We start from the raw sequence: 21,547 nt of genomic DNA, 5'->3' as shown, positions 1-21,547 counted from the left end.
TCTACACATTTAGTGTTTTTTTTTTTTTTTTTTTTAACCCCTTGTGAAAATGAAAAAATCAAGACAAGATAAATGATTTAGTGTAAAAATTAAACATTTTTTACACTAAATGTTGGTCTAGCCTTGATTTTTTCCTTTTTCACAAGGAGTTAAAATAGAAAGTCAACACAAAACGTGTAAGGTAATTTCCCCTGAGTACGAAAATACCCCGCATGTGGATATAATGTGCCATATGCCCAAAGGGCAAGCCACCAAAGGGACAGAGAGCCATTTAGAGGCTGGAATGGAGGATGGAGGCCATGTCGCAATTAAAAAGCTCCTGTGCTGCCAGGACAGTAGAAACCCCCCACAAGTGACCCCATTATGGAAACTACACCCCATAAGGAATCCAAGAAGGGGGTACAGTGAGCATATGGACCCCACTGGTGACGGGCACATAAGTGGAACATGTGCCATGAAAATAAAAAATACATTTTTTTCATTTTCACGCCCCAAATGTGGCCGTCACCAGGAGGCCATATTCCCACTGCCCCCCTAGTTAGATTCCTTATGGGGTGTAGTTTCAAGAATGGGGTCACTTGTGGGGGGTTTCTACTGTCCTGGCCGCACAGAGGCTTTGTAATTGCATCATGGTATCCTCTAATGGGAATGGCGGCCATACCTATTTAGCTGGGGAAAAGGGACAATTATTAATTTATTTGGGGGTATTAGGCCAATTATTAGTTTATAAGGTTGAAAATGACAGGTGTCCATCAAATTCAACCTGTGTTGATCTAGAGGAAGGCAAAAAACCCTCGTGAGGCAGACGACAGTAGCTTCATCACAGGGGCAAAATTCCTTCCTGACTCCATAATGGCAATTAGAATAGTCCCTGGATCAACGTGACCCCTGAAATAGGAATAAGGGACAGAATTTAGTTAATGTAGAACTCCGATGACGTGTGGTGCGCCTTGAAGCGATCCAGTATGCAGAGGCCGGGGGGATCAGGACAGGTGTCACACTGGAAAATGGTGTCCTTCCTGATCCCCCTGTTACGCCACACTCTGCACTTCTTCTGGGGTCTCCCTTTCTCCAGTGTGGGGGACGTCACCTGGAAAATGTTGCCCTGGTGCAATACGGGGTCCTTCATATCCAGAAGCGCTGGGTTCGCTCCATGGCTGCTAAATATTAGGGCTTTATTACTGCTTCTGATATTTTCGGATCGTGCCGCAAGCTACAGTAGCTCGGGCAGCGAGGGACCTGAAGAGAGGGGTGCTGGTATAAAAGTTATCCCCGTACGGGTGGTAACCTTTATCCAGCAGTGGGAAGATCAGTTCCCGAACGATCTCCCCACTAACTCGGAGGATGGGGGGGGCATCTGGGGGCTGGATTTGGGTGTCCCTTCCTTCATACACTCTAAGAGTACGTGCACACTGCGGAATGGCGAAGGATAACCCTTTGTGCATTCCGCAGCTGGCACCCGCCGGCGGACTGATGGAGGCGCGCGTCTCCGCTCGTGTCACACTCCATTATATGCACGGGCGGATTCTGCCCTCTGTCCAAAGAATGAACGTGTTCATTCTTTGGACGGACGACGGAATCTGCCCATGCATAGAATGGAGTCTTTAACACGGGTGGAGACGCGCGCCTCCATCAGTCCACCGGCGGGTGCCAGCTGCGGAATGCACAAAGGGTTATCCTTCGCCATTCCGCAGTGTGCATGTACCCTGGATCTGTAAGTGTACCCTGAGGTACGCTCAAAGAGTTTGTAGAATTTCACGCCATACCGTGATCTCTTATTGGGATGGTACTGGTGGAAAAGACGTGTCTGGGGGGCAGCGTACGCTACGCTACCCCCAGACACGTCACTGGTTGATGAGAATGTTGAGGATGAATGGAGGAAAGAAGGATCCCCCCATTCATCCTCACTGGCTGTTTCAGTGTCGGAGGCAATAATAGCGTATGCGTCCATCTTTATACGGGGATTAGTATATGGGGTATGTAAATGTGTAGTGGTGTAGTGTAAAACTTTATTCCATGTAGTGTGGTGTAGTGTAGTGTTTTTTACGTGTTTTTTTGACAGTAAGAAAAAATATCCTACGCCAAGAAAAGAGCTGCTGATAAATGCCGCACTTATGTGCGGCACTTATCAGCAGACAGTGGCGGTAGGATATAGGGGGGGGAAACGCCCCTACGCCAAAAAGGAGGAGTTGCTGATCAGCGGCGCACTTACATGCGATGCTGATCAGCACTCAGCGGCGTTAGGGCGCAAGAAAAGAAAAAAAAAATTGGGAAAAAAAAAAATCTTTTTAACCCAAAGCAACTGATCAGTGAATGATATTCACTGATCAGCCGCTAGGGGGCAGTAGAGCGACGCTGCCGGAGATTGCCGAGACCCGCCGAAGCCAAGGACCCGAGTGTTTCTGAAGATTTCCGACGCTGGACGACCGAACCCGGAAGTGAAGCGAAGAAAACGCGAGGACGGTGAGGACCGCAGATCTTTGCTCCGGAAGCCCAGATCAGATGAGTATGGTACACCTGCACCACACACACCTGTTCTGCACCCCTCAGCTACCTAGCTGAGGGGTGCAGAATCCGACAAAACTGTTTTTTTACAGTTTGATCGCCATGATGGGCCGGCCGGTACTGGCCGGCCTATCACGGCGATCGTGGGGGTGGCATCGGCGCCATCTTTCCCCAGTACACTAATGGCGATTGGTGCGATCTCGGACAGCACCAATCGCCATTGCTTTCCGGGTCACCGATGACCCGGAAAGCTGTTTTTAGCTTCTATATGCTGATCTGTATTGATCAGCATATAGCAGCGATCGTCGGCACGGGAGGGGTTAATCACCCCCCATGCCGACGAGCAGAGATGGCCTGCTATACATTATAGCAGGCCATCTTCCCTGACCGCTGTGTGTGAACACACAGCGATCGGGGAAACATCGGGCATAAGTATATGCCCGTTTGCGTTAAAGCCCACCCTGTGGGGGCGTATACTTACGCCCGATGTCGTTAAGGGGTTAAAATCGCTTGTACTGTTGATATTTAATGTTTTCAGAAAAATGACCCTGAAATGACAGTTACGCTTTAAATATAATATTAGATACATCATACCCGTGTAGTCTATTAGTTTGTACATAAAATTAAATTTAGCAATTTGCAATTTTGCATATGTACTGTATCAGAGTTAGTAGAAGTGCATAATATATTAGCCAAATGATGGCAGACATGTACTGGTTATAGTGCCTATATAATACCAGCATGTGACATGGACTAATTAAAAGGTTGGTTACTTTAGAACAACTTCTTTCTAGAAGTTCTGGTAAGGCTTATAGACATCTGAGTATGTAATCCCTTCCTTTAAAGCCTCACACCATTACTTTTCCCATCAGTTACTTAGTTATAGTTATTTAATGCACCATGTAAGGCTAGGTTCACTTTGACCCTGTCATATCCACTGTAGTGTACAGTGAACAGCAATGGTACCAACAAACCCCAATAATTTTTATGAGGTTCTTTGGGTTTACGTCATGGTGCACCACCATTAACCAGACAAAATACTGCAGCATGCTAAGCTGTTTTGTTTGGTCATTTTGTTGAAAAATGCAATAGATACTCCTAATAAAACCTCCGACACAGAAGTGTGAACCCAGCCTAAGTGCTGCAGTGTGATAGCATGTGCCTTATATATTTAATGTATAGTGCTTTAAATCTTTACAATTGAAAATGTTTTTTATTTCCGTTTTTCTTGTTCCTGTTTTCTTCATGACAACACAGAAAGAGTCAGAAGAAGGAAGTTGGGCACAGGTAAGAACTAACCAAAATGTATTTATTTTGTATTCAAGGTATAAGTAACGTGTAGGAACAATCAATCTGTGTTATATATCCTTTATAACACATTTACTTGTGCCGTTGCTATAATTAAGGAGGAGGGGCCTATTGTTCCCCGGGCCCTAGCATCCCTACACCCTCCCAGGGAACGATAGGCCCACCCAGATTACACAGGTTACACAGCATTAGTTTTTCTTTTTTTATTAGAGTTGTTTAACTAAATCAAATTTTCTGTTGTTGATATTGCCATTAGATTATTGCTATAGTGCCCACTGGTGTTCATTTGTTTCCCCCTCAGAACATCCACCCAACGAGTTCAGTGCTGCAGGTTACACGTGCTTAGCAGCTTAGCCCTATCACCTGGATCCCCATGTACATAAGCAGCAGATTGATTACTGACATTGTACAGACCAGCCAATAAGAAACTGTTTCTGAACAAATTATTAGGTGCACATACTGAGAGGCAATTAATCATTTTTATTTTATGTTTTTTTTTTTTTTTAAATCACTTTTAGACCCTGGCTTATGGTGATATGAATCATGAATGGATTGGTAATGAATGGCTGCCTAGTTTGGGTTTACCTCAGTACCGAAGTTATTTCATGGAATGCCTGGTAGACGCTAGGATGCTGGACCATCTTACAAAGAAAGACCTTCGAGTGCACTTAAAAATGGTGGATAGCTTTCATAGGTATGTAACTAATCACATTGGATACATTCATCCATGCTGTTCCCTTATAAAGTATGTGACACAAAGGCCTAGATTTGTGAACAAGTGAACATAGACTGACCTTATAAAACACCTTAACTGTGATTATTAGAGATGAGCCAGCCTCAAACATGCTCAGATTTGCTCAGCATCTGAATACCAGGGGCAGAAGAAGTTGCATGCAGCCCTAAAGCTTCCCGGAAAACATGGATATAGCCATAGACTGAATCCATGTTTTCCAGGACTCTCTACGGCTCCATCCATCTTCTTCAACCATAATTAATTAAATGCTGAACTCATTCAGGTTCGCTCACCTCAAGTGAATATAGGTCAAATAACTTTCTCTTCATGGCAACAATTCTCTAAAAGATGCACTTTGAATAGGAAACTGCATCACATCTGCACATGGTGTGAACTAACCTGTATCCACTGCCTCAGCAGCCATGTGGTGTTACGCTGATCTCATGAATGAAACTACAGGGATGAGACTCAAATCCCATCCTGAAAAGCCAGAGACTTCATGGGAAAGGCATCATTAGAAAATTAAATAGAAATTAATATAGCTACCATATTGGCTAAAACTGGTATACACAAGGCACATAAGAACCTCTACATTATTCTGTAATAATAGCCTATGCTGCACTATATAAACAAAAAAATATCACAACTAATATTAAATTTACCTATTTTAACAGAACAAGTTTGCAGTATGGAATTATGTGCTTAAAAAAGTTAAATTATGACAGAAAAGAACTGGAACGAAGAAGAGAAGTAAGCCAGCATGAAATAAAAGGTAACAAGCCCATGGAACTTTTATACTGATGAAATTATTTCATGAGCTTTTCTGGAAACAAGGTTGCTAGACCATTTAACTGATGTGCAATGCACTAGTTTCATGCAAATGTATAGATGTGTTAAAGGGGCATTCTCATGATCAAAAGTGATAGTTAGCAAAACAGTGGACCCCCACCAATCCCAAGAATAGAGGACAAAAATTTGAGTGAAATAGTATGGCAAGAGTTAGACTGCAGAGTTAAGGAAAAAATAGAAACATGATTCTTAGCACCTTTGAGAACTCCTTAAAGGTTGTAGAAGAAAAAAAATATGTCATCAACAAAAAAAGTGGACTACTAATCTAACATATAAACTAATTCTGGTTTGTGTAACTTTTTTTAGTTTACTACTTTATTTAGTTTATTAAAGGACAACTCAGGCCAAAACATATTTTTTAATATGTTATTACATAAGAAAAGTTAGACAAATTCCTAATGTACATTATTATGGGAAATGCACATATAGTGCTATTTCCCCTAATTTAGTAGATCAGGCAGGCTTCAGATGCTCTAAAAAAACTGTGACGTCACAAATTAGGTGTAATTCATAAGGAAACTTACCGGGGCTTACCACTGGCCGCCATGTCCTGCCGACTCGCTCCATGATGTCACCCTTGACAGCTCCCCGGTGTAAGCCTAGTCATCGGCAGCACAGGGAGGGAGAAAGGGACATGCAAATGTCCCTGTGATAGTGTATTGTAACTCACTGTAACACTACATTACACACAGTTCCATAGTCTTCTACATATAGTGCGCCCCCTGCTGGACACTCCATATGAATTGCACCTGATTCATGACGTCACAGTTTTTTAGTGCATCTGAAGCCTGTCTGATCTACTAAATTAGGGGAAATCGCACTATATGTGTATTTCCCATAATTAATGTGCATTAGGAACTTTTCTTGTGGAATAACATATTTAAAAATACATTTTGGCGGGAGTTGTCCTTTAATGTTTACAAACCCCACCAATCACCAAAGAGGAACAGTAAATACTAGATGAGGGAGAAAAAAAAGCCAAAGTAGTGTCTCTCCCTAGGCCCCAGTGAGCAATGAGATGGGAAAGGAGGAGTGTAACATTTTAGGAGATATGTCCCAATGTATGCCAGTGCACTATTTCCATTTTTTGTATCTTTTTATGTGACAGGTAGGGCTCTCTATTATATTTATTTCATACATACATATGCTCCAAAGCGCTAGATTCTCTGTTGCTGTATAATGTCCTCCATGCTGCTGCTTTTGGTTAAGAAAATAAAACAATTCACTAGAGCCTGTAGAGTGCACATTTCCACCTTCCATCTTATTATACTTCAATAGGCAGCATGTAACTGCTCAAAATCCACCTTGTCACTGAAGATAGATTTTAGCAGTGAACAAATAATGAACGATCCGCACATTAAGCTGGAAAGGAGAAAAATAAGGGATAAGTGGAAAATAAGGTACTTTTCTTTAATATGATATTTTACAAAGTCTCTTGTAGGAGACTGCAAGGTTAATGTGCCAAGGCAGTGTGCATAGACTTATAGGCCATGCAATACTCTCACAGGAAAAAGGTGTGAAGTAGTTGTCCTTCAGAAGTTAAACAGTTTTCTCTCTGACACTGACATCTATTATAGGTAGCTTCCTTGTAAGTCAATGCTTGACCTCTTAAGAAGCCTTGAGATATGACTAGGGATGGCTAAATAATCTGTGTCACATTTCAAGACTCTTTAACCCCTTAACGACCGTGGGCTTACATTTACACCATCGGCGCCTGGGCCTTAAGGCAAGAGGACGTAAATGTATGCCCTACCGGGGTTTAACACTAAGGAGAAAGTTCAGGAGCTAAGCTCGTTGCATAGCAGGTGAGGACTTGCTGCTATCAGCAGCCGGACCCTCACCCTCGATGGCGGGTCACTGTGATCACAGGCAGGCAGACTCTATCAGAAGATCGCCAATAACACTGATCCCTGCTATGCTATTGCATAGCAGTGATGAGTATATGCAATCTAATACATCGACATAAAAGTCCCCTAAGGTGACTTCAAAAGTGCTAAAAAAACAAACAAATAAATGTTTATTTAAATGTGCCTCAAGTCACAAGTTTTAGACCCAGTAGGAAATGTCCTCAGTGTTCTGGTCCTCAGGGGGTGATTAATATTTATGCTTAGCAAAACTACAAAATAATCACAGCACTCCTTTCAGTCCAAGAATAGAACTTAAAAAAATCAAAATATGAAAAATGGATGAATAGATGAAGCAAAGTTACACGTTCCGTAATCCAAAAGAAGTCTCCACTTATTAGTATTATTCTTTATTTTTGTTTGTTAATATTCCTTTGATTGCTCCCGCCTCCCCTTTTTGCTGTGAGTAAGCATCCGAGTTGACATGGCAACGGTCATATGACCGAGGCTATGTCAGCTGGTTGCTTTGCTATTGGTCTGACCATGTACATGCGCACTAGCACCGGGACGACGCCGATGCAGGTGCACGAGTGTCTCATACGAAACTGGGAGGACACAATATTTGGTAATAGATTCCTCTTTTTTATATGTGTGTTGATATGCACTTTTGCACTTTGAGGTGTAAAGAGGGTTAATAAAGTATTAAGGGGTGGATACCTTGTAATTGGACATACTGTTGTGATTGGTTATCTATGATATATATACCTTGCTGTATGCCATTTTATACCAGCTTGAAAAAGACCATGTAGGTCGAAACGTTGCTGACCTGTATGTGCCATGAGGTAATAAAGAATTTTTTGCTTTTTGCACACTAAACTGCCTGGATGCTGTTACTTTTTCTTTTGGACTTAATATGTATGCTTAACATCTTTGTTATCAACTTGCCATTTTTCTGTCCGTAAAAAAAAACCAAATTTGTTAAACGGATTGCAAAAACGTGGTGTGAACCCAGCCTTAATGAGCAATGTGAGAGTAGAAAATAGTTTTGTTTTTTTTCAAATTTGGGGTTTTACTTGCAAGCGGATAATGGCTTTACCTGTTTTCTATGGTAACAGATGTGTTGGTGTGGAGCAACGATCGTGTGATCCGCTGGATCCAAACAATAGGTCTTAGAGATTATGCAAACAATATACTAGAGAGTGGAGTCCACGGTTCTCTTATTGCTTTGGATGATAACTTTGATTACACAAGTTTAGCACTATTACTACAAATTCCAACACAAAATACTCAGGTAAGCAGACTTATTCAAGTACTTGTGCCCATCTACCTCTTGAATGCCAACAGTATTAATGTCAACTGTGCCAAAAAGAAAATTAGGTTTATACTAATGCATTATACTAATTAAAACATGTTTCAAATGTAAAAGCATTTCTCAAAGGAGTAATTCAGAGGGGGAAAAAAAGGTTTTTAATAGAGTGCTTTAAAGGAGTTATCCACTGCTATGAAAACATGGCCAATTTCTTTCACCGTTGTCACCAGTTTGGGTGGGGGGTTTATAACTCAGTTCCATGTTCAGGCCATGTTTTTGTAGCGCTGGATAACCCCTTTAATAAAGTTATTATGTACTTCCTATGCCTGGCAGCAGTAAGGGGCAACAAGGCCCCTCTGCTGCCATCAATGTTTGTTTCAGGAACAGTTCTGGATCTCCTGCTCTGTTCTAGAGCTACTCACACAGGCTGCTTGTTTATCAATAAGATGAGAGGAGGCAGTCGGGTAACTTAAGCAGAGAAACAATCCTATGGCTGACAGTAGAGAAACAGTTCTCCAATCCTATGGCTGACAGAGACAGGGGAATAACAATCCTATGGACAGGGGAATAACAATCCTATGGCTGGTAGCAGATCCCATGGCTCCCTCTGTACACTGCAATAAGAATGTAATGATGGCCCTGCCTCTGCTACATCAGTGTCAATAGTTTTATGGAAGGAAATTGCATTCAGATCACATAAACCAATGAAGAAGCATAAATTGTATAAAAATTTAGTATCAAAATTTAGTAATCAAAATGAAATTGTATTTTGATTAATTAACATTTCAACTTTTTCTTTTAGGCAAGACAAATCTTGGAAAGAGAATATAATAATTTATTGGCACTTGGAACTGAAAGACGACTTGATGAGGTAATACTGTTAGTCCAATTTATGCTAAAAGCATGCACACAACTCCGGGAACCTCGTAGTTAAATGTTCAAAGGGCTAACTGTCCTGGTTTGGGTTCTGATGCAGTTATTATACAGGTGATGAGTCATATTGCCTGCTAATTTTAAGAATTATGCAAATAGGTAAAGAAAGGTTTTAGCCAAGGAAAATGTAAAACCAGACTTGACTTCTCTAGTATATTATTTTTAGAAAAAAACATAGTGGTATGGCATTTTATACTACCCTATTGACTCCCATCTGGCTGCAGCATTTTTACAGTAAAACAAATGCTGTGTATCATGTTTGAAAGCACCTTAAAATTTCTCACTCCGAGCTCCTCCACCTGTAGATCACAATCTACTATTTGACCCAGGGCTGTAATTATCACTAGGCACCCATGGTCCGGTGCTTAGGGCAGCACCAGGGAGCAGGGGGGAAGAAAACAAGTTTTTTGTTTTGTTTTAATTTTTTTTCTTTTCAGGGGGGATTCTACTACATGTAGAGAAATGCATGTTACCGAAACCCTTAGTTTCATGTGTTGTAACCAGGATTATTGGCCATTTGCCTATTGGTTACCGCATAAGGGTCTGGTTTAGGCTGTATGTGGGGTCGTACAGTAAATGTGTGATATTCGGAAAGTAGAAAATCATGATGCTAATTGGTGAGTGAAGGGCAGCAGCAGCTGTTAGTACGGCCCTGATTTGACCACAGTTGTTTTATAGCATTATAAAGGATGAAGCACCTTTTGAAGTATATCTGAAGAGTTGCACCACAAACCCTGCATTAAAGTTTAGCAGAGGCTGTAGATAGATATGTAGTTTTAACTCTCTAAAGATACTATGTCAGTTTGTCGCCTGCACCAGTTTCTTTAGAGAGAAAAAAAACCCTTGCACTACAAAACACTAAACAGTTGGCATGTTACAGCTGAAAATACATCCTTTTTATTCCCTCTATGGTTACAGAATGCTCTAAACAATAGGCTTTTTGATGAGGGGCTTGTGTCTTCTAGTATGGGAAAGAAATTGCATGTTAGTTCTGCATGGTGGCATTCCATTTCTAACAGTTTTCTACATTACTACTGCTCTACTGTAATTTCTCATGCTTTATATTTACAGAGCGATGACAAAAACTTCAGACGTGGGCCCTCCTGGAGGAGGCAATTTCCACCACGAGAGGTCCATGGAATCAGCATGATGCCAGGCTCTTCAGAAACACTGCCAGCAGGATTTAGATTAACAACAACATCCGGGCACTCACGGAAAATGACAACAGATGGTACCACTTTATTTTTAGCTCTGCTTGCAGCAATACCACATACTATTAAGTATAAGTGCACTAAATGGATTAATATGTCAAAATAACATGCTGCCAGTTTACAGGATGTGATCAATTAATAAGGCAAAATAATCAAATTCACACATGCTATAGCCAGGCACTTATTGCCATTGTGGCATCTAAATCGTTAACAGGATTGGCTTGAAATCGGCAGCTGCCAGTGAGTGTCAGCTGTAATATACAGCCAACACACTCTGCATATGGATAGCACTTAAAGGGGAACTCCAGGTAGAGGGAAAAAAAATGAAACTTCTGCAGAAGCATAATGCATTACTAACCTGTCTATACCAGTTTTGAAACTACCAAAAATCTATTTGTTTGTTTGTATGTTTTTTGTTCTGTATTGTGTTTGTGTCCTTCCTGGTTGAGCAGTTCCCAGAATGCAATGCTTTCCCTCAGCTAATCATCACAGGCCCCCACCCATCACAATCAGTGAAATTAGTGCTGAAACACACAAAAAACACACAAACAGGAGCACAACACCCATCATTGTGAGCGGTGTTGTGCACCTTACAGTATGCAGCATCTTTACAGATCGCTGTTTACAGTCTTGCCCCCAAGGGGTTAAGGGAGGATGTATTGCATCCCCCTTAACCCCTTGGGGGCCAGACTGATGTCAGACTGCACCCATCCCAGCAAGGAAGGGATTAAGTGACCCCCCTTTCTTGCTGGGAGGGGTGCAGTGCAGGGGAGGGGGTGGGGAGAGCTCTATACTCACCCCTATGTGTCCTCTTCGCTGGTCCGCAGCACAATGAAGTCACTGTGCTGCGGACCCGCCAATTATATGTGCGCTGAGCCGATCAGCTGATCAGCTCAGCGCACATATGATTCAAAATGTTTCTTCTAATAATGCAATTATGATAGTATAATTAGAAGAAACATTTGATGTTTTAATTAAAGTATTAATTATTACAGTGAGCTCTTTTTACCGGCTATATGAATTGACTGCTTTAAAAGAGCTTCCTGTAATAATTAATATTTAATTAATAAAACACATTTTCGTTGTAATAAAATTAATTTCGTTGTTCAATAATTTAATTTAAACGAATCTATACTTGTGCAATTAAATATACTGTAAAAAAAATATATATATAAATATACATTTATTTATATATATATTTATTTTAACAGTATATTTAATTGCACAATGATGGAATCCTTTTAATTAAATTATTGAACAACGAAAGTGACTTTATTACAACGAAAATATGTTCTATTAATTAAATGTATTAACCATTATTGCCGACTTGCCGGCTATTTTTTTTTCCACTTTTTTTCATTGTAATAGCAACTGCAACTACACAAAACTATACCCTATCACACTCCCACTATTGTAGCTGCAATTATTCAGCCGCTATTGCAAAGTTCGTTTTCGGTTCGGTTCGTCAGAACCCGAACTTCAGGAAAGTTCGGGGGATCGAACCGAACCGAACTTTTCAAAAGTTCGCTCATCCCTAATAGACACATCTATATAACTTTTATTGTACTTTTAATAGAAAACAGGTTTTTCTTATCTGGAGTTCCCCTTTAACTCCTAAACTTGCTCCATATTCACCAACAGCACTAACCACGTCTATGGTATTTGATTTTTTGCAGTGAGAGGTTAAAGGGTTTTTCTTAGGAGTGTAGCTAAATGTGCAAGGGCCCCCCTTCTCCAGTGCATTTACAGTACTTCTCAGTACCTGTAATTTTGACCCACTGATGCACCAAGTTAAAGACATATGATTTGGACCTTGTGCCCCTAATTTTTAAGGATCCTAACAACTATCCTGTCTGTTAGTGCACCTTCTGACCACAGCTGTGTGCCTATCTTTGTTATAGCGTTTCTGTCATGAGGGCTCTGTGACTTAACAGCATGAACCCCAGAGCCATACAGGATGATGCCACAATAATTTATGATTCCACTTCCCTCTCCAATCAAAGTATATTTTCCTTTATAAAAGGTGTGTGTGTGTGTGTGTGTGTGTGTGTGTGTGTGTGTGTGGGTGTGTGTGGGTGGGGGGGGGTTATGTGTACTTATGTTGGCTACACAAAAATGTATACCCTTTTTTATCCTGTGTGTTACAATATCATGATCACATTTCACTTCTACTTTTGAAACGTACGTCTGTTTATTATCTGTTTCTTTTATCAGCTCCTGCCTCTTCAGCAATGCAGAGATTAGACAGCTCTACAGTCCGGACATACTCATGTTGACAAATCTAAAAAGAACAATGCACTGAGTTGCAGTGAGTATTGTTATTTAATTTTTACTGAAAAATAACTGCCAACTATTATATGCTCATAAGGTTTCGATTTGTATGAAATCACTGATGTAGCAGAGCAACATATGTCATTTGGTCTGAGCCTGGAGGTTGTTCTTCATTGAATTATATTGTAGGTAAACCTGCCACATTATCTTGAAGTTGATGATATTAAGCTTTGAACATGTTTTGAAATAATCTATGCAGAAAATTACTATTAACATATTACTTTGTACAGATCTCTAGTTACAGCCTGTAAGGGCATAGCCTAAATTTTATGGGCCCTGATGCAAAAGCTTGGATTACCTTATGGCCTTGGAAATACCCTCTATCATCTGTTTCTCTTTAAATCTGTGTCTTATGTGAAGAAAATATTGAAAACAATTGTTTGCTTTTAATCACAGTATTTTTTAATCAAATCTCTTTATTGAGAATGTTTTTATACTGCATAAAAAACAGTGCAACATCACAAACTTGGGGGAAATGAGGGAAGACCCCAAAATAACAATAAATTAACTATCCTAAGCATCTCACAGTGCTTAAGAAACCTAGTGAACTCGGTATGAGAGATGAACTGGCACAAGAAAATACAGCGCTAAGGAAACCAGTAACAAAAGTCTTGGGGGAGGGGGGTATGGGAAGGTGGGGAAGGGAGCAGGGAACAAAGCGTAAGGGGGTAACCAAGCGCTTCTCTCAGCTCCTTCTCCTGTTACAGCAGCCCCCCCTCCCCTGCCTTGTCAGGTGACTCAGCTTGCTCAGCTCCCATTGGCTGAACAACTGCAAGCCATCACTTGGACTGGAGAGGGGGGGCTGCTGTAACAGGACCTAGAGCAGCCCTCCTGCTGATGACTCATCCTCACAAGAAGGAGCTGCCTGGTGACGGTGACGGCAGTCATTAGGTCTGTGTGAGTTAGGACACTTCCTGGTGGGGGGTGGAGGGGGGAAAAGACAGGGAAGGGAGGCAGATAGGTAATTGAAGCATATTACAGAGTTATATAACTTTGTAATGTGCATCAATTACTGGAAAAAAGTTTTTCACGGCACTTGTCCTTTAAGCAGTGTTGTCCAGGGGGCCCGAATCTTCAGGTATGGATCATGGGATAAGGATTGCAAACGTATAATTTCTTCAAGCCTCCGGGTGTCCTCCACTTTCTCTTTCCAGCGGGAAATAGGGAGGGGGGGGGGGGATCTGTAGATCTCCAATATAATGGGATCAGTAGCTTATGGTGGTTTTACACGGAGCGATAATTCGCCCAATCGCACGATTAACGATTTTGAATGAACAATTTTTTTTTTTATAACGATCGGCATTTAGACGGAACGATACTTCGTACGGAATATTTGTTTTGCGATCGTTTTGCGATCGCTTAAGCCTATCTCACACATAGGGGAAATTGTTGAAAGACTGTTTACACTGAACGATCTGCAATTTTTTTGCGAACGATCAACGACGATTTGAGAACTTGTTGAAAGATCAAAATGAACGATTTTTCGCGCATCGCTTGATCGTTCGCTGCGTTTACATGTACGATTATCGTTCCAATTCGACCGTTATCGTGCAAATTCGAATGATACATAGTTCCGTGTAAAACCACCATTAGCTGCAGCCAATAAATGCGTAATCAGAGAGTGCTTACTTGGGCATAAGAGTACTAGTTCTGGTGTTAGATCATCCTGTCGGGCAGTTTTATACCTCTGGCAATCGCTAATGCGGTAGTTTATCAGTGACTACCTTGTTTGTATCTGCGCTCTGCACTTTAGTGGATCACATCCTGGCTCCTAAAGTCCTCTAAGGATCCTGCTTGACTCCGTTTACGTTACTCCACACGTGGTGTGGACGATCCTTTGCTAAGCTGCGGTATTTGCTACATATGTGACATAGTGTTGTGCCTATATTGGTTGCACAACTGAATAAGGTGAGTGCATGGAGTGAAAACTACTCTGCAAGTAATTAAGACTATAATATTGCACTAGGAAGCGCCCTTTCATTCTTTCTTTTTTGGTGTTAGATCTGGCATACAACCAGGTAGTCTAGAAATCCATTTAATCACCTGATCCCAAAAAAGGCATATGGCACTGCCAAACCACCAAATGTGTGAGAGGGAGCCCCTAGCTTTACCACATCTCCAGCAGAGGTCGTCAGCTACAATACCATGATCGTGGAGGAAAGCAGGGTTCGATACCAACTAGAGAAAGGTTTAAAGGAGGCTTCTTAGAAGCACACACAAACAGAAAGATCATGGGAGTGCAGTACCATAAACCTAGCCTGTTCTACAGTTAATACTACTGTATGTGTAATTCCTCTTCCCATTCTAACAAACAGGTGGGGGGGTTGGACTCATCCAATGATGTATGGATATTATGGTATATTTTAGATATGGACCTTCTAGGGAAGGTAGGAAAGAGAGCCAGTATATCTCCAACCAGTTAGAGGACCGGAGGGTGCCCACTGAGGCTGAGAAAGTGCTACAAACATGTAATACATGTTGAGACCGGAAGCCTTCAGCCGGCAATAAAGGGGCAATATCAGGTCAGTTACACTGCTTACAGACATGTCTAATTGCAACGGCACGTAGTCATGTCCATAAGGGAGGGATTTCTTACGTCTTTTTTGCAAGGAAAGCTGGAAGGAGGTGTAAGGGGAGGATAGGAGATGGGGAAGTGAAGGCTTGGTCCCTATTATTGACAGTCTTGAGAACTTTAATAACCACAGTATTTTATGCAGCCTGACATTTCTCCACTGTTTGCTTCTGCAGGCGTCACCTTTTAACTATCTACCTGAAGTGCACTACCTAAGAGAACCCCAGCAAGAGAACAACTGGCGGATGCCTGGACGGCAGAATGAGCACTGATTTACAATACTAAAATGTGAAGATATTTTTATGTACTGCATTATCATATGCTTAGTTTAAGACAGAGAACAAACTATAATTGTATGAAGGTTTCCATGATCCTTAGAGACTTCAATGTGCACAATTGGAACCAATTGTTTTTTCTGTTCTGTTACATCTGTTTTCCTTGTAAAATACTAGAAATATTTAAGTATTTAATGTGTATTTATTTTATGAAGTGTAAGTCTTTTTATTTTCTCAAGTGTAAATGGTTATAAATATGATTTTTTTTAAATAAAAGTTAAAGTTCAATAAGTCTATGTGGGAAGACCTGAAAAAAAAGTGTCACTAATGTTTGTACCTTACCATTTCACTGTTTTTACAGTTTTTGGATTGTAACAGTCAATCTAGTATGTTTAGCAGTTAGATGCCTCAACTTGTTTCTCCTAAGAACCTCTAAACATACAGCTGAATACCTGCCTCTGGCTCTGTGTGATGTAAGCTGGCTGTGGAGCCTCAAAGGACTGTTGAAGGCACCTGATAGGTCACTCTATCAGAGAAGCACTGTGAAGGCTCTTCGAGTAATGAACTGTTTACATGAGTCAATAGCAATCACTGAAACAAAACACTCTTTGTAAAACAAAGTCATGATATAATGTAACCTGTGGACCAAGAAAACACTTTGCTTTACTGAGAATGACTTGTTTTCTTTCATCTGTTCAGATGCCAGCATCTGCTGAATAAAACAATCTAGCAGTCCTAATAGTTCCGTTTCCTATGTACAAATCTAAGTTCATACCTTTATTTAACCTCACTGGGGCTTTAGGAAACCTATTTACTGTTATGCTTTTAGCCAAGATGGCCTTGTAAAGACTTCCTCAAAGGTAAGAGGAAATAACTGAAAGACAGTGTGATGTATACTTTAAGAGTACCTGTCATTAAAAATAACTTTTGACATGTCATCAAGCATGTCAAAGTGCTGAGACCTGTTGTGATGAGGAGATATAGCTGGTGAGAGAGTGCGGCAGCTATGTGATCAACTTTCTGGCTGTATCTCCTGATTGGCTAGTTCTGACAATGTAAGTCTGTGAGGCTCCATTGTCAAAAGTGGCAACGGGGGAGTGGATGGTACAGCGACTGCACTCTCTCCCCAGCTATATCCCCTGATCACAGCGGGTTTCAGCTGTGATGAATAACTTTTGATATGCCGGAAGACGTATCAAAAAAAAACTTTAAGGGTATAAACCCACACACCGTATACGCAGCAGATATGCAACAAATACACAGCAGATTTGTTGGTACAGATTTGATGCTGTGTTCAGTTATTTAGATCTAATCTGCTGCGAGTTTGCTGCGTATCGCAGCAGTAAATACGCTGCATATACGGTGTGTGCATATACGGTTTATACCCTTAATGACAGGTGTTACTTAAATATTATATCTCACCACAGATATAATAAATATGCATTACCTGAAATCTTATTACCTGCTGTGGCTCTTTTTGTTGTCGCAACCGTTGCTTCCTTAATAGTTTCTATGGACATTTCTAAGTAGGCGTTAAGATTATTTGAAACAATTTGCCAACTTCAGCTTCTTGACTTTTGCTTCGATACTGTCTTTTAGTTATTCTGTTAAGAAACTGCACGTTCATAAACATTTTTTTTTATTGTCAGATCTCATTTTTAACCAATGAAAGTTGAAAGTTTATGGTGACAAACTGTTTTCCTTCCATTGTCAATAAAAAGGGGGAAAAAAAACTAATTCTGTATTTGATTTCTGTATGCTTGCAATTATATTGAAGATATTTCTCTGTGTCTTTCGCACCAGCAGACCAGAGTAGCAGCCAGGGCTTACCATTGACCATAATTCATGCTAAAAAAAATAGACTGGTGCAACCATACAAAAGGGCTTTGCCACTTAGATTGTGACAAGAGCCTCACTGGTGAAGTGTCATCCAGTTGTTGGAGACAGATCATTATGAGTAGCACTTTTCTAGGTAGATAAAAGAGGGTTCTCTAGGTGTGAAACATAAGCTAGGGTTGTCTGGAAGGTAGTTTGCACAGACAGTGAAATCAGGAAATTTAGTCAAAAGCCTACATCTCCTGCAGTCCATTTAAACATGACCAATAGGTATAGACTACCAAGAACAACACACAGTTAGGAAAAGACTTATATACAATAATGCCTATGGGAAAAAAGGGTTTGGGATTTTATTTCATAATGGGAAGTAGCTGATTTCAGTTGAGCAATTTATTCATGCAAACTGAACTACAGTACAATTTACAGAATTAAAGGGAAACTGCCAGCTGTAATTCATATTACAAACTGTCAACACTGTTAGATAGCTGTTAGGTCAAGGAGACACATGGTGAAATTCAAATATCCAACTTCCATAACAGACAGAATGCTTATATGCTCTGGAACAAAAAGCCTGCTCCTCTTCTTTGCTTGATTGACACCTGGAAGCTGAGATCAAAGCAGGGTCAGGTATGGGAGGGGGGAGTAAGGAGGCATTACAGCTTAGCGCAATTCAGGAGCTCAGGAAAGCCTCTTTGACACTTTGTACTATAGAATAAAAACATGTTCAGGATATATATAAGGATATATGAAAGGTGCCATGTGTCTCCTTGACTCAGCTGTCTAACAGTGTTAGCAGTTTGGGCGTGAATTGCAACTGACAGATTTCCTGTAAACCTCCATGTTTAGAAACGTGTTGTTCACTATAGACATAGCTTGGCAGGGTGGCAATAGAGAAAGGGATGTCAGGTTTGGGGACTTGGGATTTGCTTCTTCAATGCTTTTGCACTGTGTAGAAATAGGTTAGAAAAAACAACTCATCCAACAGTAGTAAATTGATCCTAATGCTGTCATATTGTAAAGTGTTGTATTTGGAGTCATTGTGACTGGTATATGTTGTGGCACTGTAAGAAAGCTCGCACTCGACAAGAGTAAGATGATTGACTTAAACAGGTACTCTGGGCTAGGGGTATTTTTACTGTATGGCCGGGGAGGGGGTGGATACAGACGCCACTGTCCACTTATCTCCCCTATTCCAGCGCCGGGTTCCGGAACACGCCACCCATTTCTCACGTCCCGCAGCCGCTTCCTGGTCTGAGCTGCGGCTTAAGAAGTGACGTCTCAAGGCAGCTCAGCCATTCAGTGGTCATAGCGGGGTCCCGCTTTGGCCGCTGAATGGCTGAGCTGCCTTCAGACGTCACATCTCAAGCCGCAGCTCAGACCAGGAAGTGGCAGCGGGACAGGAGAATGGGGCGGTGTGATCCGGGACCCGGCCATACAGTAAAAATACCCCTAGCCTGGAGTACCTCTTTATGCATTTGAGACATGTACATTTTAAAACTTTCTGTAATTCACGTTCTATACTGCTGACAGGTAGGACAAGGAAACACATGGTACCTTTCATATATCCAGCTGATTTTTTTTAGAATGTAGAAAAATATTTTTATTCTCTGGTACAAAGAGTCATAAAGTCTTTTCCAAGCTCCTGATCTGCAACCTGGAATATCTCCTCTCTCCCCTCCATACTTTAATGACACCTGAAAGTAAAGTCCCAAGCAGGGTCAGGTATGGGAGGAGGTATTGAGGTGGTGTTACAGCTTACAAGCCTCTTAGACTTTAGATAGATCAATCGATCGATATGTGCACATTTTTCTGTGTTCTGGAATTACAGACAGATATATGAAAAGATGAAAGGTACAGTGTGTCTCCCTGATCTACCAGCTATCTAACAGAAGTGTGGAACATGAATTCCAGCTGGCAGATTCCCTTTAGGGGAGATGCTGTTACTTTTATGTCAAACCGTGCGTGTTGTGTGTGAACTTTGGGGTCACTTTAAAATGATATGCAAAACACATGAAGGCTGCAGAAGAGATGCAGTTTTTTATTTTATTTTATTATAAAGATCTATAGAAAAAAGATTTTTAACAATTTAACAAGGCAATAATGAGAACAAAATACATTCAAAGGGGTCCAATGGCCTCCAAAGCCCCAAAAGATCTCTACAAATAAATGCAGACTCCAGTGCTTTTGGAGTGTTCTCATTTCTATTTCTTATAAAGCAATCATATTTTTAGGTATTTAAAATGACTCTGTACCCACAATCTGACCCCCCCCCCCAAACTGCTTGTGTCCTGGGTTTCGTTTAGCAAGTGATTGTCCTAAAAAAAACAACTTTTAAACTTGCGGCTCTGTATCAAATTGGTGTGGCCTAGAGTATCCATGTCCTAGGATTGTGACGCCCCTCCGTCCCTCCTCACCATAAGGAATTCCCCCTAGAACAATTTCTGCTATTCATCACCTGTGTGAACACTGCAAATGTGTGGGATCGTTGAGGCACCTGTGCAGTGTTCAGACAGGTGATGAATAGGAAATATTCCGCCTGGGGCATTCCTAATGATGAGGGGGGCAGGGAGGAGAGAGAGAGAGGCCTTGCAATTCTAGGGCATACACACTCTAGGCCATTCCAATTTGACACAGGACTGCAAGTTTAAAAGTAGTTTTTTTAGGAAAATGACACAGGACTGCAAGTTTAAAAGTAGTTTTTTTAGGAAAATAACTACATCATCTGCTTAACAGACCCCACAACAGATCTTGGATTAAAAGCAGCTATCCAACGGTACAAGCTGTTGGGGGGGGGGGGTAAGATTGTGGGTACAGAGTCACTTTGAGGAAACCTTTGGTGTCCTCTAAAGGTGAGAAACTTTATTTTAGATACAACTGTTATCCTTAAAAAGTCAGTATACTCCAACATGGGCCTTTATAAAAGCATTTTACAATGGAAACCCCCATCAAGATTAAAATCGCAGACAGGGTTATTTTAGTTATTGTTGATGTAAGCTTAAAAAGAACCATAAACTACAAAAAAAAAAAAAATACAAAAGCATATTTATCATTTAATGTTTCATTACTACATAGCTAACATTAATCACTTGGCACTGATGAGTAGGATTTCTTATAACTATACAGTAAACAGCTAATTCTTTTGGCAACATACTGTAGAGTTTTTCTTTTTATTATGAAGCTGCATTACATAGTCACATATACATGTACATGTGTGAGTATTTATGTGTCCACATATTTATTCTATGGTATGGTTTAAAATAAAAATATGTCACATCTTACTAAATCTTATAAGTAGGAAGATGTACAGTTTTCCCTGTAGACGATGAACATAGATTACAAGTTTGCTAGCTTCATTGACATGTTATAGTTCCTTCTATGTACTGAAGTAATCTGGACCATTTATGGAAAAAAAGGTCTCATTAATTCACATTGCTGCTTTTACAGCTTCTTCAATATCTTTAAACACACTGGGGTCCTCAATGGTTGACCCAATCTGAAAGAAAACAAAACATCTATAAAAGTTGTTGAAATGTTTTAGGAGTTTTATTTTACTCTTAAACCCAAACAAATCTATTTTTTTTTCTATTACAGAGCTCAAAATCCTCGTTTTTCTTTCACTAGGCCATAGATTTTAACGACAAAGTTAATTTGGTTGGCAGCCACTGCTAGGGAGAGCTTAGAAGCCTAAAAACACAATTGTTTATGGAGTGTCTGTATAAATTTGTGTGCAGTGAGTTCCTTTATCAAATAAACTCATAAAGTTGTTAGGAAAGAAGTATAGAATTTCTCAAAACACTAAACCTACTAAAATGGCATGGGTACGTTTCTTTCTTGTGCTAAC

General features: G+C 40.6%; 2 protein-coding genes across 7 annotated transcripts in view; one reads left to right on the top strand and one right to left on the bottom strand.

The window, feature by feature from the left end:
• The window catches only part of PPFIA2 (PTPRF interacting protein alpha 2), a 282,744-nt gene extending 266,752 nt beyond the window's left edge, over positions 1-15,992 (top strand). For all 5 annotated transcript variants that reach the window (XM_069955681.1, XM_069955675.1, XM_069955687.1 and 2 more), the window contains 8 exons: positions 3,763-3,792; positions 4,332-4,507; positions 5,221-5,318; positions 8,355-8,530; positions 9,351-9,419; positions 10,553-10,712; positions 12,907-13,000; positions 15,772-15,992. In XM_069955681.1, the coding sequence (XP_069811782.1) occupies positions 3,763-3,792; positions 4,332-4,507; positions 5,221-5,318; positions 8,355-8,530; positions 9,351-9,419; positions 10,553-10,712; positions 12,907-12,968 (771 nt within the window). In that variant the 3' untranslated portion in view covers positions 12,969-13,000; positions 15,772-15,992. The remainder of the gene's footprint in view (positions 1-3,762; positions 3,793-4,331; positions 4,508-5,220; positions 5,319-8,354; positions 8,531-9,350; positions 9,420-10,552; positions 10,713-12,906; positions 13,001-15,771) is intronic.
• Positions 15,993-19,724: 3,732 nt separating this feature from the next.
• The window catches only part of ACSS3 (acyl-CoA synthetase short chain family member 3), a 109,408-nt gene continuing 107,585 nt past the window's right edge, over positions 19,725-21,547 (bottom strand). The window contains exon 17 of one of the 2 annotated variants that reach the window (XM_069974005.1): positions 19,725-21,199. In XM_069974005.1, coding sequence (XP_069830106.1) covers positions 21,131-21,199 — 69 coding nt within the window. In that variant the 3' untranslated portion in view covers positions 19,725-21,130. The remainder of the gene's footprint in view (positions 21,200-21,547) is intronic. The other variant, XR_011363565.1, reaches the window with a different exon arrangement.

The sequence above is a fragment of the Dendropsophus ebraccatus genome, chromosome 1 (assembly GCF_027789765.1).
Source record: "Dendropsophus ebraccatus isolate aDenEbr1 chromosome 1, aDenEbr1.pat, whole genome shotgun sequence".
Classification (NCBI taxonomy): domain Eukaryota; kingdom Metazoa; phylum Chordata; class Amphibia; order Anura; family Hylidae; genus Dendropsophus; species Dendropsophus ebraccatus.
Note: the sequence above shows the minus strand (reverse complement) of the source record. Positions and strands in the feature narration are given on the sequence as shown.